Source organism: Macrobrachium nipponense, chromosome 45 (genome assembly GCF_015104395.2).
Source record: "Macrobrachium nipponense isolate FS-2020 chromosome 45, ASM1510439v2, whole genome shotgun sequence".
In the NCBI taxonomy this organism is placed as follows: Eukaryota; Metazoa; Arthropoda; class Malacostraca; order Decapoda; family Palaemonidae; genus Macrobrachium; species Macrobrachium nipponense.
Genome location: NC_061105.1, coordinates 5,820,808 through 5,836,810, shown reverse-complemented (window position 1 = coordinate 5,836,810; position 16,003 = coordinate 5,820,808). Strand labels below are relative to the sequence as shown.

Genomic DNA, 16,003 nt, shown 5'->3' with positions numbered 1-16,003 from the left:
AGATGTGCCTAAAGCTTCTTTGAGAAAGTTTCATCATCGCCTTAACATTCTTCTTTGCCATGTGCTGTATCGCAATTTCTCCTTCTTCGTTTCAAGAGGTTTTGGGTGGAAGAATATGACTAAGGAAGATGACTTGCCATCAGAGCAACAGCCAGTCACTGTGTTCAGCCAGTTGATTTCAGTTCAGGTGTGTTTGCTTTGTTGCTGTCGTAGCTTCAATAGCTACTTCTCTTGCCACCTACATTCAATGTTGGAATTCATCTTTTGCTGTAGGCCACGATTGTGTCTTCCCCAGACTTTCCTCCTCAACTGCCCAGATTGTCTTCTTCCCCTTTCTTCAGATGTCCTTCTGGGCACAGCCGAGCATATCTTCGGTGCCAGAACAAGAGTTTCTAGTATACTTGTGCTTACTCTTCCCTGCAAGTTTCCTTCAAGACCAGTTCCTGGTTGCCATTTTCTGTTTCCATAGGATTTCGTTCAAAATTCACTAACTGGGAACCTAACATGCTCTATATCTATTTATTATTTCAACGCGGAAACGCGATTATTAAATACAATAAGGTCATAATATGCTTCATAAGAGTGAAATCTGTCATATATTTCAAAACTGTAATAAAATGTCACATGTAGCAAATTTCAGAAAAATCTCTTTCGAAACATTTTCAAAACTTTCGTTCACACATCGCTGAAGCATTTGACCAAAATGAAGTTATCATCAAGTATCAGTTCAAATGTTAAATAAAAAAACAAAAAAAAATTGTCATAGCATTAACAGTGATTCAAAAGCAAGCATAAAATTTTAACTAGTCTTATTTGACTGCTTTTACACCTCAGTGCTGAAAAAAATGTATATACAAAAGTAGAATGCGCCCACCGATATCAACGTATGAGGGGAGTGTGTGTGATGGATCATTAGTGTCAGTGCAACAACAACCACCCAGTGTAACATAAGTAGGTCTACATTGACTAGCGACAATTAAATTATCTTGAAAACATTTACTTTATATGTTTTAGAAGAATATTATGATTTTCATACATAAATATTTGTTATAATTCTTAAATATTTCAAAAATGATGGCATACTTGCAAATATTCGCATATGCAAGTATTCTTTTGTCAAAGCCAAGATATTGTTCCTAGGCCTAGGTGTTAGATTTCTTTACTTTACACTTAACAGTCGCATCTCTTTATTAACAATTTCTGGCCAGAAAGCAAATGAGGTTATATACACATTCTTGCACTTCAAGTTACCTTATGAAAGACTAAATTATACACCAAAAGCGAGCAGAAGGAATATTAAGAAAATAATATTTTAAACCAGTTGAAAAACAGGTGTTCCATACGTCTTGATAGTTAATACTTATGATATTTCGATCAATAGCCATCTTCTCCGTATAATCAAAATCAGCAGCATCTTTTATTCCTCAAAGAATAGGTAATCTTTGCAAATAAAAACATTAGTAACAGATTACATTTCAAAAGACTTAGAATATCTTTTAGGCCTATAAATCATTTTGCAGCATACAGCCAGCTTAAACGTAGTCTTAAACTTCAACATTCAAAGAAAACTGGTTGTAATTCATATTCTATCGTATTCATCAAAGAACAGGTAATCTCTACAAATAAATTCATTAGAGTAACTGATTAGGCTACATCTCAGAAGGCATAGATTATTTCTTTAGGCCCTATGAAACATTTTGCAACATACAGGCAGCTTAAACACAGCATAAACTTCAACATTCAAAGAAAACTGGTTGTAATTCATATTCCTACTTTGAAAATGTTGTCATGATTGTTGAGCTTATTAGGTTTACTGTCATAATGCTGCAGACGTACTAGTTATGTTGACCACTCTGAGGAGCATGTTAAGTGCGCTTTCATTGATGGCACCGCTAACCTTATCACACCGCACTTTGAACTAAGCAATGTAAAAAAAAAAAATCAGTTCAAATCACACAGATTACGAATCATACAAATGCATAAAAGGGATCATATTTATATAACCATAAGGAAAATAGGGCTAGCCGTAAATTCGCAAACTTTTCGAAATGAATGACATTACAAATAAAAAAAAAATAAAAAATAACACTACTTGGTAACATCACGTTGAGTCTGAGAATCTGGACGATACAAAAAGAATCATTTCGCATGAGATTTGAGCCCCACTGTACAAGCTGAAGATACGCTTTCCAAGGAAAGAAGTACGTACATATATGCACCTTTGCAATGGTGCATGTCTGTATTTTTACTACATGATATATCACTGAGGAGGAAAGAGAGAGGCCCTTGGTAGGCAGAAGTAGCTTTGCCTTTGCCACATTGTTGCACAGCCGTGACATTTCAATTTTGCTGCAGTTTGCTGAACGTCATCAGCCGAAGATTCATTCTCCAAGGAAGAATAAGCCCTGCTGTGCAAATGCTGTACAAGCTTGTCCCTTCTACAATGTTACACGACTGAGATAACTCTCCTTAGTTGTTTTCACTCATTTCACTTCCTTATGCTCTCCCCTGCCTAAGTGAGCGTCAAGTATGTGGATGCTTATTCATTAGTGCACTTACCCCACTCAAGAACTTTGCTGCAGCATGGTCTATCCAGGTTCAGTCCCCCATCCACTCTCACAGGGAGGATAGGAGGAGAATGGAGTGGCTCTTCTGAGAGTTTTTTTCATGTTCAAGTGAAGGTTTCGTAGTGGATGGATCCCTTTTCCGAGGCGTTTCCTTCCACCACCCTTAAATATTACACTTCCAGTCATGATTGTAAGCAGTGTGGCAGAAAAAAGGGATTTTGACGTAGGAAAAATCTATTTCTGGGCGAGGAAGCCGTGTCGCCCAGTGAAATATGTCTCCTTTAGTACTATTTCTAGTAAAATATTGCTATAATACCAGAGAACTGCTAAATTGGACATGTCAGAAAACTCTTGACTCGCTCACCTATATTAAAGGTGTCGGTATAAACCTGGGGCGAGTGTTAAGGGGGCCGGCCAGCTAATGCCCTTTTTTAAGGACAGGACTTTGATATTCATACCACTTAATAAGGTGACTTGGGACATCTCCAAACCGCATATGATTTTCGCCTCTGACCTTCGGTTTTGTGACGCCAGGGCGATTTATCCCGAAAATAACCATTTTTCAAATTCTATCTCCTCCCTTGATATTTAATATTAAGACCTGGGATTACTACCTATTTAGACCTGATGTTATTACCCTAACCAAATCGAGAGTTTTTTTCTAAAAGTCATTTTTTTGCTAGATATGAATTTTTCAATATGGTCAAAAAATAAACCCTATAAATCAGGAGAAAAAATTTATAAAAAAAATACGAAACAAAAATTGGAAAAAAGGGCTCTATTTGAATGTTCTATAATGTCTTTCTGAGTTATATACCAAATTCCAATGTTATAGCTTTAAAACTAAGTGAGAAGATAGATTTTGAAGGTCAATAAGTATAGTTTTGAGATACGGGCGTTCAAAGTTTTCCTTCGTATTTCTATAAAGACAATATTAATAAATAATGATTATTATGAATGTATATTTGTTTTTTGTGTATTAATAAACCAAAACTATTTTATTTATCATAATTTAATCATAAATGGTGATCCCCTTGCTCATATATCGCAGCCTGGGGCACTGCTTGAGGCAAGATGGGGCACTCCTTCCTACGCAATTCTCTCTCTCCCCTTCACTAACTCGGCTTACTACAGCGAAGTTTCTTCTGTATGTTAGCAAGATGTTTTCCTTGTATTTTCCTCTTTGGCATGATGAAATTCTTGCCCGAAACAAAGATAAACAAACGTAATTGCAAGAGAATGTCAAGAGGTGAAACTCGAAGGCGTACATGATTATTATGAATTTCATATTCCATTTTGGGTTTTAAAAAACCAAAACTTTGTTATTTATCATAAATGAAGATCTCTTTGCTCAAAGATCGTAGCCTTAGGCACAGTGTGACGTGTGCTGTCAAGCAAGACGGGGGCGTTACTAAGCAACCCTCCCCTCTCTCTTCACTAACTACGCATATATTATGATATTCTGTAATAATACTTGAGCGATTTTTCTTCGTCTGTATGTTAGCGAGATGTTTCCCTTTCCCTTGTCTTTTCGTCATTGGCATGATGAAATTCTTGCCGAAACATACATAAACATACGTGAAATCAGGCGAATGTCAGACGTGAAATGGAACGTGTAGACTACTTGACGTCTGTGATCGCACTAAATCAGGACTGGACTTGCTAGCTTGAGCCTGAAGTCTCCTTCTCGACTCGGGGAATGTCTACAGATGCCATTTCTCCCAATTTCTTTTACAATAATGATCAAAATTTACGATAATAGAAGAAATATTGCATTTTCTTGTACGGATCAATGTATTAGGCTTCTTGAGTTACGTTAACTAATTACCCTGTAACTACGAAAGTAAGAGGAATTTTGACGAAATATTTCGTATACGTATTCTCAATTGCCATATGAAGCTCCATGAATTTTTTTATGACTTTGCATTTTTCGCCCTATACCTCCATATATAGAGGTTCCGGCCGGCCCCCTTAAGCACTACCACAGCAACCCCTCCAATTAGCCTTTTCCTCATCAAAAGCCCCTAAATACGGGGAGCTGACCCATAGGTCACACCCTGCTACCCCGTTGAAGGCGTCTGTGACGTCATACTTTTCGATAGCCACCTTGTGTTTGCACGCTCGTTTAGAGACATATTTCACGGAGCGACACGGCCGAGCCCAGAAATACAAGATTGATACTTCCTAACCCAAAGTGAGATGTGTCTGGAAAAACGTTGAGAACCCAGTGCTGCCCAAAAGATAGGGTAACACAGGTTGAAAGAGAGCTAACATTAAAGTTACATCATAAATTTTTGGGTTAAGATATCTTCACTACACAGCCCAAAGGAAAGACAACCAGCCAAAGTCGAGCTGTTTGTTCTCATGACAGGAACTGTGCTGTTTATCAGCATGGCCTGCATATGCTTGCTGCTTGGGCTGTGTTACTATTTGCAACTCATAAATCTAAACATTAACGGAGAGAAAAAAGCAGATCAACCCCCACAGCCTCAGATATGCTCATTTGCACGTACCATGCATGGAAAAAAAGTTAGGCAAGGTAATCATCTCTACATGTGGGACCTTTTTCTGTTTCCCAAATATCACTGCAAATAAGTTATTTAAATTTGGGATAATATTCTCATTGCCTTGAAACCTTAATGAAATTATTTGTGTTGTGCACTTACATTTATGTATAGGCAATTTTGAATCTTTCCTTCTCAAAATATCCCAATTCCTTCCATAAAAACAACCAGAGATCATCCTCACAACAGAGGTAACTAGTGAGCCCTGAGGTGAATAAAAGCAGAGAATCAAGAGTATCAGATTCGCTTTTCTTCCATTCTCTCAATGTTGTAAACCCTTGGTCATATTGTACCTGTAAACAAGCCCATTTCATCAACCAATATACCACAATTTTGATACTATCACCACCAATGACCAATTTCAAGCCAAAACAATAATTAGACAAAATTTGTGCCTCAATACTTATTACTTAAGTGACACTTCTTCCAGGATTCCTACTTCTCTGGTGATGATGATATAATCCACTTATTCTGCTTCTCTACAGTCCTTTCATGATTCTTTTTACTGCAGTGGCAGGTAAACAAGTAATCAATCAATCAATTCTTTTTCTAATCCTGAAAGAGTGAACAATTTTTTATACTGATTGAAATAAGTTATTTTTCCGATTGTATTTAAGTTATTTTTCTCTAAAATTACAAAAGATAAGGAATTTTGTTTATCACCTATTTATTTGTTTATTTGTTTTTCATATGCACAAATGATATATACAATGATTATGTACACTGTTTCTTCACACGTACATAAACTGCTATATACATGTCTGTTTGATACAAAATATAAACAGCATACAGGCAGTCCCCGGGTTACGACGGTCTCGGCTTACGACGTTCCGAGGTTACGACGCATGTTCCAGGGTTACGACGCCTACAACGCTCATCTGGCAGATGAAATATGACACCAAAAATGCAAAATAATCAATATTTGAAGGTTTTTTTGATGAAAAATACCATAAGAATGCAGTTTACATAGTTTTCAATGCACCCACAGCATTAAATGTAAGGTTTTCTTAGGATTTTTGACGATGTTCCGGTTTATGACGCGTCTCAAGAACGGAGCCCCCGTCGTAACCCGGGGACTGCCTGTAATTTAAATTAGAAGTAACACCTAATTATGAGTCCTTAAAATTTCATTAATTATATCCTAATAATCAAATTATGCTATGATTGCACAAAAGATAAATTAAAATTAAATGGCCTCTGTCTGATTTGTTCTTCCCTCAAAGAAAGTTCCTTTGAATCACTAACCCTTGAGAGTGACAACGGTTTAATTATACTTTATTGTATTTAAGATGTCTTGATTTTTGTTATTAGTAAAGTATATATAAAAATAAAAACAAACATAACTGCAACCTATTAAAAGAGAAAAAAAAAACTTTCTTTGAAGAAATACAAAGATAACAATGTTCACTGCACACTGCTGATAAAAAACTAATATAACTTAATAGACAGACAACACAATCTCAGTTCATGCATAACTTTCACATAACAGACATCACAGAAAAACAATGTAGTAATAACAAAAGAAAAAGAAAACTATACAAATATAAATGATATTCTCCCTGAAATTTGTTGTTGGACATTACCCACCTAAAACTGTGCTAATTTAATCTAATTGGGACAAACATCTTGTTTGCTTAGTATAAAGTGTTACAGACAATGTCTCCATTCAATTACATCCTTCCGAAATATGAAGTACATATCAATTCTTACAGGATAATATGACAAAAATTGGTATTAAATAGACTCCATCCAGTATTCAATATCATATTGCAAATGCCATACAACAGATATAGTTTAATCTTGACAGACTAGTCATTAATGATAATTAATGGTATACATATACTTTTAAAATCTAATAAATATATCTATAAAGCATATAATTCAACAAAATCAAATGGCAACAAATATTTTTATAAACTGATTACAGCTTGCTTATTTTTTTTAATATACTAAAAGATGCTAACAATGACAAAAATACATATACTGTTCTATAATGTTCTGAGAGCAAGCACCAAAATTTTGTGACAAACCCAGAAAGGGTTTGTCTTCCAGTGGAAGACTATATATGTAGTAGTACAAATTACCAAAAAGCAAAATATAGTTAGATCTTTTAACTCAGGCTTGCAAAGAAATGTGTTAACAAGACAGAAAATCAATAAGGAATGAAGTAGTACCACAAAACCCTGGGACAAGATTTTTGTTAGATTTCTCGCCTCCAACAGCATGTGGTAATTATTTCACTGGTCGTCTGATCAGAATTACTGGACCTGGCAGTACAATAAGTGGGAAGGCAAAAGCATATATGTATAATCCCCATGCCCTGTACAAGGAAAATTTTGACCAAAATGATTTTTTAAGAACTTATGTTAAAAAAAAATGAGTTTTATGTAACTGGTTCATTTATGGTATCTTGCAAAGAGAACAGACATAAAAATATAAAATGCCATGCTTTACCAGGTCAATCCTAAACACAAGTTTACATGCATCACTGCACTTGTTATTACATATTGGTTTGAAACTCATTTCTGATCAAAATAGAGAAATATCATGAAAATAATCTGTTAAGGATAAGCAATGAGCCACAAATTTTCCAAACTCCACAAAAGATCATAAGGTTCTAATGAGAAAACAGAGAAAAGAAAAAATTGACAAAGTAATGAGGTCACATGAGTAGCAAAACATTAATTAGTGCCACTAACGTATTACAGCAGCTATACTAGTATAGTATTGCATAGTTTTTTCATTGAACTTCCTTTATGGGGCAATGTTAAAATGTCATGTAAACATTGGCAGCATATTCAACTACAGAGGCTAAATTAATGTCATCAAATATTTGTACCATTAGTAGCTGCCAGAACAGTGGAAATGCAATTTAATAGCTTGGATTACATTTAAATTAATTGAGCTTACAATGTATCAGAATTTTTTTCAATCCAGAGAAAAATTATAAGTATAAAATGTAACATGAACACCGAGTTTCATGCACATGCCACAATCAAGTCAGAGGAATATTAAAATTCATCTAAAGGCAATGATATAAGAGTTAGCTAGAAGAGAAAAAAATTGAACTAAGTACTTTACTATTATTTCATAAGTGCAAAATAATCATGGCTTTAATGTCAACAGCACAGAAAATACTGAAAATGCTGTAGCTTTCAGCAGCATACTTGTTGGGTATCTAATAAAAAAAAAAAACTATATTGTTGTAGAATTAAGGTTTTACCAGTACGTAGTTTCCTCAAGAAAATGAAACTATTTCTTGGCACAAGTGAACCTATCTTTACAAAGCTCACTCCTTGTTCTACTGGAAAGTTTATATCTGATAAGAGAAAGGTAAACAAAATTTTGCTTTTGGAATTTTATGGGAATTTTGTCAGTGAAAATCGGCCTTAACCAGTCAATAGAAAAGGTGATACTGGCTTGCTATTAATTTCTTTTAATTCCTTTTGCAGACTGTTTTACATCAGGATAGTATATGAACAGCTGAATAATGGGGAATTTTTCAGTGACTTGAGTTGTTAAATTATATGATGAAAAATTAGTATACACCTGCTCCTTGCCTTTTCCATGATGCTAGAAAGGAAACTTTGCTTACACATGAGATTAACAGACCTCAAGCAAATCGGCTTCCTTGTCAATCCTTAGTCCCAGGAATCGTGCTTTGCTCTTACTGAAATTTTCCCTTTCGATTTCCTTAAAGGCTGCGAAGTATCAACGTTGTTTGCTACCGTAATGTCTTGGGCAAAGCTTCTGTGAATAACTGCAATGGCCAATTCTCTATATACTGTACATACTACAGCTGCAACCAAGGAGTCGTATTCCATCCCAACATCATATTTTGGCCCTCAAATGACATTTCTAGTATTACAAATACTGACATCTCAAAACTGACTGGCCTCAAGTGCTAAAAATGCCCTGTTGTGGAACCCAAAGTCCCATAAATTTTGTTATGTATTTTTATCACTATTTTCTCTCAATGATATGCGAGCTTAAACATTTCATTTATTTGTTGAAAGGGAATTAGTTGCAATCAGTTTGTGAAGTCCTATTATGCAATGGCCAAAAATAAGGAAAAAAAATTGACCAAATGTTTACATATCTAAACACTTTGCTATAACTAAATCTATCTTGTCTAAGTACTATTTAAATGCATTTCCCATTGAGACTGCAAACAAAATGAAAACAAAATATTAATAAAATTCTTCTTCCTTCACTAGTGATAACGCAAAACCATTAAATTCCCATAGAACACTGACAGGAGAAAACTTTTCCAGTGCTTTAGAAAAAAAAAATCATAACTATGATAGTTGAAACACCCTTGCTATTGAAGTACTGGACATACCTAACCGAGTCATTTTGTGAGAATTTGCAAATTGTGTAAAAAAGGAAGTGGTTCTAGTGTTAATTGAGCACATTTTACAACTACGGATTCAATGCCCATCACTACTGTCACAAGATACTTGAAAGGTAATATGAACACAAATATACAACGGCCACATTCATACATCTAACATACAAAACTACTAAAGTTCCCTATGGAATACAGCTTGCAAAGATTTGTACAAACTGCAGTGTCCACATATGCTTACAGGTTCATAACATTCACAGCAAACTAAAAAGCTGTTCATGTAGGCTTCAAAAGTTAAATGCTTGACGAGGGCGAGGTTCCTAAATGCCATACCATACATGGCAATATAACCAGAAACAATGTCATACATAGTACTAAGGGTCTAATTTCACAAAACTGAATTAACTCTCATTTTACATTAAACAATCAAAAGAGTTCATTGCACAGTAACAAATGATAGATGCTGTCTTACAATTTTCAAGTCATTACACGGCTAAAAAAAAAAAAACACTATTTTAAACAGTACAGTAGACACTATAACATAGTTTCATGCTAAGACAGAGAATGTCATCCACCAGTAGACAAAGATAAGGCTTAAATGTTATTACGTACTCAAATGTGATATCCACCTGAATGCTGTTCTACACTTTAATTTGTAAAAATTCTGTCACAGGTAAATTACAAAAAATTAAAGTAGAAAACAGGCAATAGCTATGGACTCTTACTATTTTTGAAATGCAAATAAATATCACTCTTGGAACAAAATTTACAATTAGTAAATCACTTTCACAACCAATTTCAGGATTACAATAGAATATGTCCTTGATTAATACATAAATAGTTATACAAAAAATAAAGAAATTACGGGTGGCTCAAATTTTATATACATTTACGACACTATTTTGAGCTGTTAAACTCTAAACAACATTTTTAATCGGGGAACAAAATTATATAAGAAAAATACAAACAGCTTTGGGCCTAAAATAAGCAACTGATTACGTGGAGTTTAGCCACATAGTTAATTTGTGTCATCCTAATCACTAGAGTATACTGAATATAAAATACAACCCCAGACCCAAATTCAATTTCAAACTCATAAACAATTCAAAATATCTTCCAATATAGCTTATTAATACTCAAGAATCATGTTGCACTTATAAATGAAGGGCACAATCATGAAAAATATCATTCCATTTCACGATTTCACGTAGTTCAGAAAATTCCTACCTGAATAAACCAAACTAAAGTGATGGAAACTATTGAAAACCATCTTTCACAAACTGTTTTTCATGTATAGTCAACAACTTACTCTCATGGTCCATAAGCTATGTTGACTGCTGTACCATCAAAATGTGTCCTACACGTAATAGTTAGGAAACAAACCACTCAAATACGTAGTACTTTTATAAGGAAGTGATTGGCCCTATTATTTACATGAGTATCTTAACAGAATGTGAATATCATCTCATACAAGAGGATTTTCTTAGAATACTAGTTTATCAAGGCTTGTATTGTGAAGAGTCCTTCAGATGGTTTAACAAGTCATCTACTCTATATCAAACAATTAGAATGCTGCTTGATGAAGAATCCAGTTCCTTGCTCAATACTGTTATCAACTAAATAACAGATGAGTAATGGGCTGGTAAGATTAATAGCACATTTGTCCTTCCAAACCAATCATGTTGGAGTAACCTTCAGAACTTTTCCTATATCTGGTAACCCATCTCATCCACCTCTATACAATAACCTATTTCTTACCTCCACTAATAACTCCAGAGGGATGGCGGAAAGTGAGAAAATGCGTATACATGAATAGTCTGCAGCTTAGCCAAAGCTAGCCTACCCCCCATATCCTGACCTAGTGTAAAAATATCAAACTTGATTTGTTTATTCATAAAATATCAGGCTTTTATCATGTGTATATCAATACATAGAAGTAAATAGAATCAATTCAGTGGATTTCATTTACCTTAAATTAGGTATGTGTGTGTGAAAAGTTCACACCATGTTATGATATGATGGGGTAACAGGCTCCTGTCATGTGTAAAACAATAGTACAGACATAGAGAGGATAAGTGATAAAGGAATAAACTTTGATCACTTTTCCTGAACGAACAGGTTCTTAACAAACAGAATTCAAACTCGCTCAGATAAAATGAAGGATTATATGATTGGTTTCCCAAAAATTCATTGCTACAAAGTAATTTGTTACAGATTCCTGCAAGTATTTCTGAAGAAAAATGTGATGACGAAATTTATCATTCAAACCGACACAAATATGTTAACCTTCAACAACAGAGGGCTCTATGCATGACCATGGTAGCTACTTGTTATTCTAGTTTTTCAGCAGCATCATGTATTTACAAAGTAAAAGAAGTTTTACACCACAAAGGATGTTATGTCACTACCAATAATTCCCTGAATAAACAACTAACTAGTAAACAAAAATTACGCAGAATTTTCTCCAAGAAGGACCACAAATCTATCTAAACAGCCTCTACTATAACAAAGTACATGACTTGACTCTTTAAGCATACCGAGTAGGTGTTTGCAAAAGATGTTAGATAGATCACTTACAGCTAATGCGCACAAATTTTACAAGTAAAAGGGCAAATGTAAAACTGATCCAGAGACTTTGTTCGTTACCCCTACATTATCTAACTTCAAATCTTAGCACAAGGAAGCCTTTGAATTTCAATACTCAAGAGAAGGTAGCTTGTCCTCTACCTACCAAAGGAAGCTTATACGTATACTATATTATCAATCCTTGTCGGTCTTATAAACCTAGACAATTCTAAGAACTAATACATACAAGTGAAATCATTTCATCTCTCACAGTTTTCAAGGTTCATTCTATACATGACTGAAACTAGAAATTTAAATTATTCAGTGTTCCCTATGTCACTCGTGTGTATCTTCCTATTCATGGACTACAACTTCTCTCTTGTATAGGTTTACTGATAATATATTACAAAACAAAAGAACAAGAAATTTTGATGTCACAGACATTCAAGTGCAACTGTATTCTATAATAACCTAAACTTAACAGTCATTCCCATAAGTTATAACACAAGTGAACTACTGGAGATATTAAAAGCTATATTGTAAAGAAGTAAAACATCATCATATTGATGTTTGCAGATTGGTACTTACAAACCAGCATTTTGTTATGATGAACTGTTCCAAAAATGATTAGCAGCTATTTGTGTCGGCATTTAATCATACAGACTTCCTCCTAAAAAGAAAACTGCAACCAAAAATCAGAAGTTTAGCTACCACTGTGTTTCTTCTACAACTTCATAGCTTTAGGAGTAACACCTAATGAAAATCTTTATAAATGGCCTAGTCTTTTAAGCATGGTGATTCTATAAACTAGATCAGTGAAAATGGAGTACGTACTGTATAGCTTTTATGATGCAAAACATCAAATTGAGTATTGCAACAGCATTAAGACTGGCCGACATCAGAAAGTAAAAAAAAAAAAGAAAGTCAAATAAACAAATGTTTATAAAGATACAAAGTTATTGGGTAACTTTACCTGTTAGTCCCAAAAGTTCCACAGCAGAGTGCACCTGGACAGTTCTAAAAGTCTGCCACTCATCATTAACATATTGCAGGTGCTATGGCCACACAAACGTAAATTGTACTATGATGAAGGGAATCAATAAATAAATACTGGACAACACAGACAGACATGAACAGCTCGACTTATACACTAATTTTGACAAACTCAGAAACGTGCACAGATGAAGGTGGAAATCACAAGATTTTCTTCCAAAACCAGACCCTGAGTATAAGAATATAATACAATAAACGGTGTGGATGCATATTAGTTTCCTTCTGGGAAAACTGAACAAAATGAGTAAAATATTAGTTTCTTGATGGCTAGGTGAAGACCGAGATTAAGCCTCAAGATATGTTATTATGTAACTCAGAAACTAAAACAGTACATGATATTAATACTAAAGTCCACTGCCAACACATATGCCAGGCTCCCAAAAACACTCATTTAAAGTTACGGACATAAATGAAAAACTTCTTAGGTGCAAGAACAATATGTCATAACCCCAAAGATTACTTTGAGCTTCTTAACCATGGCAGTGTACCTTTGATGGTACAAAAATTTTGTAAATCACTCAACCTTTAAATGCATTTCATAAGTATGACCTTAACATTAACCTAAACAAAACATACCTTACTCTTAAGTATGATGAATAATTTCACGGCAAAAAACGCACAGAGCTTAAATACAAAGTGAGGCTTGTACTATGCATTACCATTCCAAAAGCCTGGAAGTGGTTGACAGTGTGGACAGATGGTTAGGCATGACAATTATCTTAAAATGCTCATAGAAATAACTTGTCTTCCTTTGAATAAACGTTTCCCTGTCAATACTGTACTTCCACTTTATTCTGAGCAACTAGCGGCAGTATTTCCTTAAATTATCCCCCTCTAAAATTATTCCTCTTGGCTTTTAAGTAAATACATAGCCACTGCATACAAGAAAACCATTCTATCTTGTTTTATCTTGAGCTAATCTGTGTCATTAACAAAAGCAAAAATTGGAAGAGGTAAAATCAGACTGGAAAATCTCATTTTATCTCTGTGGATTTAAATGAGAACAAGGTCAAATTAAAATAAAATTCTCATCTCGCCAAAAAGCCTGTAATGCAAAAGAAAAATTTCAGAGGTTGCTTATACGTATTCTATATTATGGCCCCTATGATTCTGTTGATGATAATAATAATAATAATAACAATAATAATACTGCATTCTGAATCCCAACAATGGCACAAAATTACCCTTCTACTGTACTTTGAGAGGATGTGACATAAATACATATATTATGCTTTAAAAAAAGTCTGTCGGTTATCTTTCAAGTTTTCAGCTTATCTATGAACACCTTAAGTTAGTCAATGCCTTGGAGATCATTATAGTAGGCAGTCGGAAGCTTTACTGCACCATTATCATAATTGCCAAACAGCTTTGAAGTGTATAAAAGTAAAAATATCCTGCAGCACACTCATTTACAAGCAGAGCAATTTTTCACAAGGAAAAATTTCACATGAAATGTACGTATTCTATATGTATTTAAACACTTACATTCCTGTCTTGACTTTCAAGTTATGGCAATGTCCTAAGTAAACTAAATTATAATGCATCTTCTAGTTTACCAGTGCTATACTAAAGCTATGTTAAAATATAACTTAGATGTAGATAATATGAGGTAAGAAGGGAAAATCAAATGCCAAAAAAAGGAGCAAACTGGCTGTTATGCAGGACACAACCAACCTTTTGAGTCTCCATTAATGTTAAGGAGACAGTTTTGTTTTGATAGGATCATTGACAAGAGGAGCAGGAGCAGGCTGAATCTGTACATCAGCTCTACTGGGATGGTGATGGACTCCACTAAATGTCTTTCCACTACATTTCGGGGTTACAGGCACCTGATTTGTGGTGTACACGCCTGACAGGGAATATCTCTGTGTCGCTTTGAGACCCCGCGTGTTAGGGCGAGATTTGTCAATTACAGCTGGGGCTATCATCTGGGTCAAGTGGGAGGCTGCCTGTACTGGGTCCAAGTTCTGGGATTCACCACCTGGTGCACCAGGGTTGTGATGTTGCTCGGATGCAGAGGCACCGCAGTTGCTGTTTGGTGTTGAGGAGGAATCTGTGGAAGGGGTACGCCTTGAATTTGAGACGAGTGTCGCGTCTGAGCAGAGGGCAGCGATGAGTGGCACGTCCATGAGCTGGCTCCGCTCCCGCAACTGCTGCAAGTTGAGGTGGCCCCCTGACTTCCGTCCACGACTCCTCCCAGCACCTCCCGAGGTGGTCCGAGGGGCATCCCCAGTGTTGTCCAGTGTCTCCTAAAATATAAATGTATAACATTCACAGGCACAAGTTAAAAGTAAGAACATTTTTTTTTTTATTACATCATTCTATCACTTAGTAAACAAGATCCATTAAATATTCAAAGCTGGAATATAGGGAATTAGAATATTTTTAGAACTTTCATTCTCTTACATGTTCCACGTGAAACTCAGCACTATTACTAAACTTTTAAAAATAACATTCAAGGTATGATGCAAACACTTTGAAAGGTTGTTATGTATAACTAAAATATATTTGAAATGACAGTTCCTCCTACTATCATACTTTAGTACAGGTACATTAAAAAGATTGCTCCAGCTATGACTTCTCATTTGTACAGATTATATAAAATTATAGAAAACACCATAAAAGTTAGTTAAATTTCACAGAAGGATGAACAGGAGATTATGCGTGCAGGAAGGGGGATTGTTCACAGTACTGAAGTCAGCTATTACTGTGAGTTGTTAATAGTCAAAGTCCAAAGCATTGACACCTAAATGATATACAAACAAGCAACAATTACTGTACATTATATACCATTTAGTGTAGTTAAAAAAATACATATAAAGACAGAAAACTTTCTGAAAACAGTAACTTGTATGTATCAATACTTTGGACAGGAAGGTCATGCACAGCACAGGGAAGCCACGTAC

The 16,003-nt window shown here is 35.0% G+C and overlaps 1 protein-coding gene across 2 annotated transcripts in view; it reads right to left on the bottom strand.

The window, feature by feature from the left end:
• Window positions 1-5,797: 5,797 nt before the first annotated feature.
• LOC135214314 (protein expanded-like) overlaps window positions 5,798-16,003 on the bottom strand; it is a 142,829-nt gene continuing 132,623 nt past the window's right edge. Inside the window, exon 13 of one of the 2 annotated variants that reach the window (XM_064248480.1) lies at window positions 5,798-15,346. In XM_064248480.1, coding sequence (XP_064104550.1) covers window positions 14,792-15,346 — 555 coding nt within the window. In that variant the 3' untranslated portion in view covers window positions 5,798-14,791. The remainder of the gene's footprint in view (window positions 15,347-16,003) is intronic. The other variant, XM_064248481.1, reaches the window with a different exon arrangement.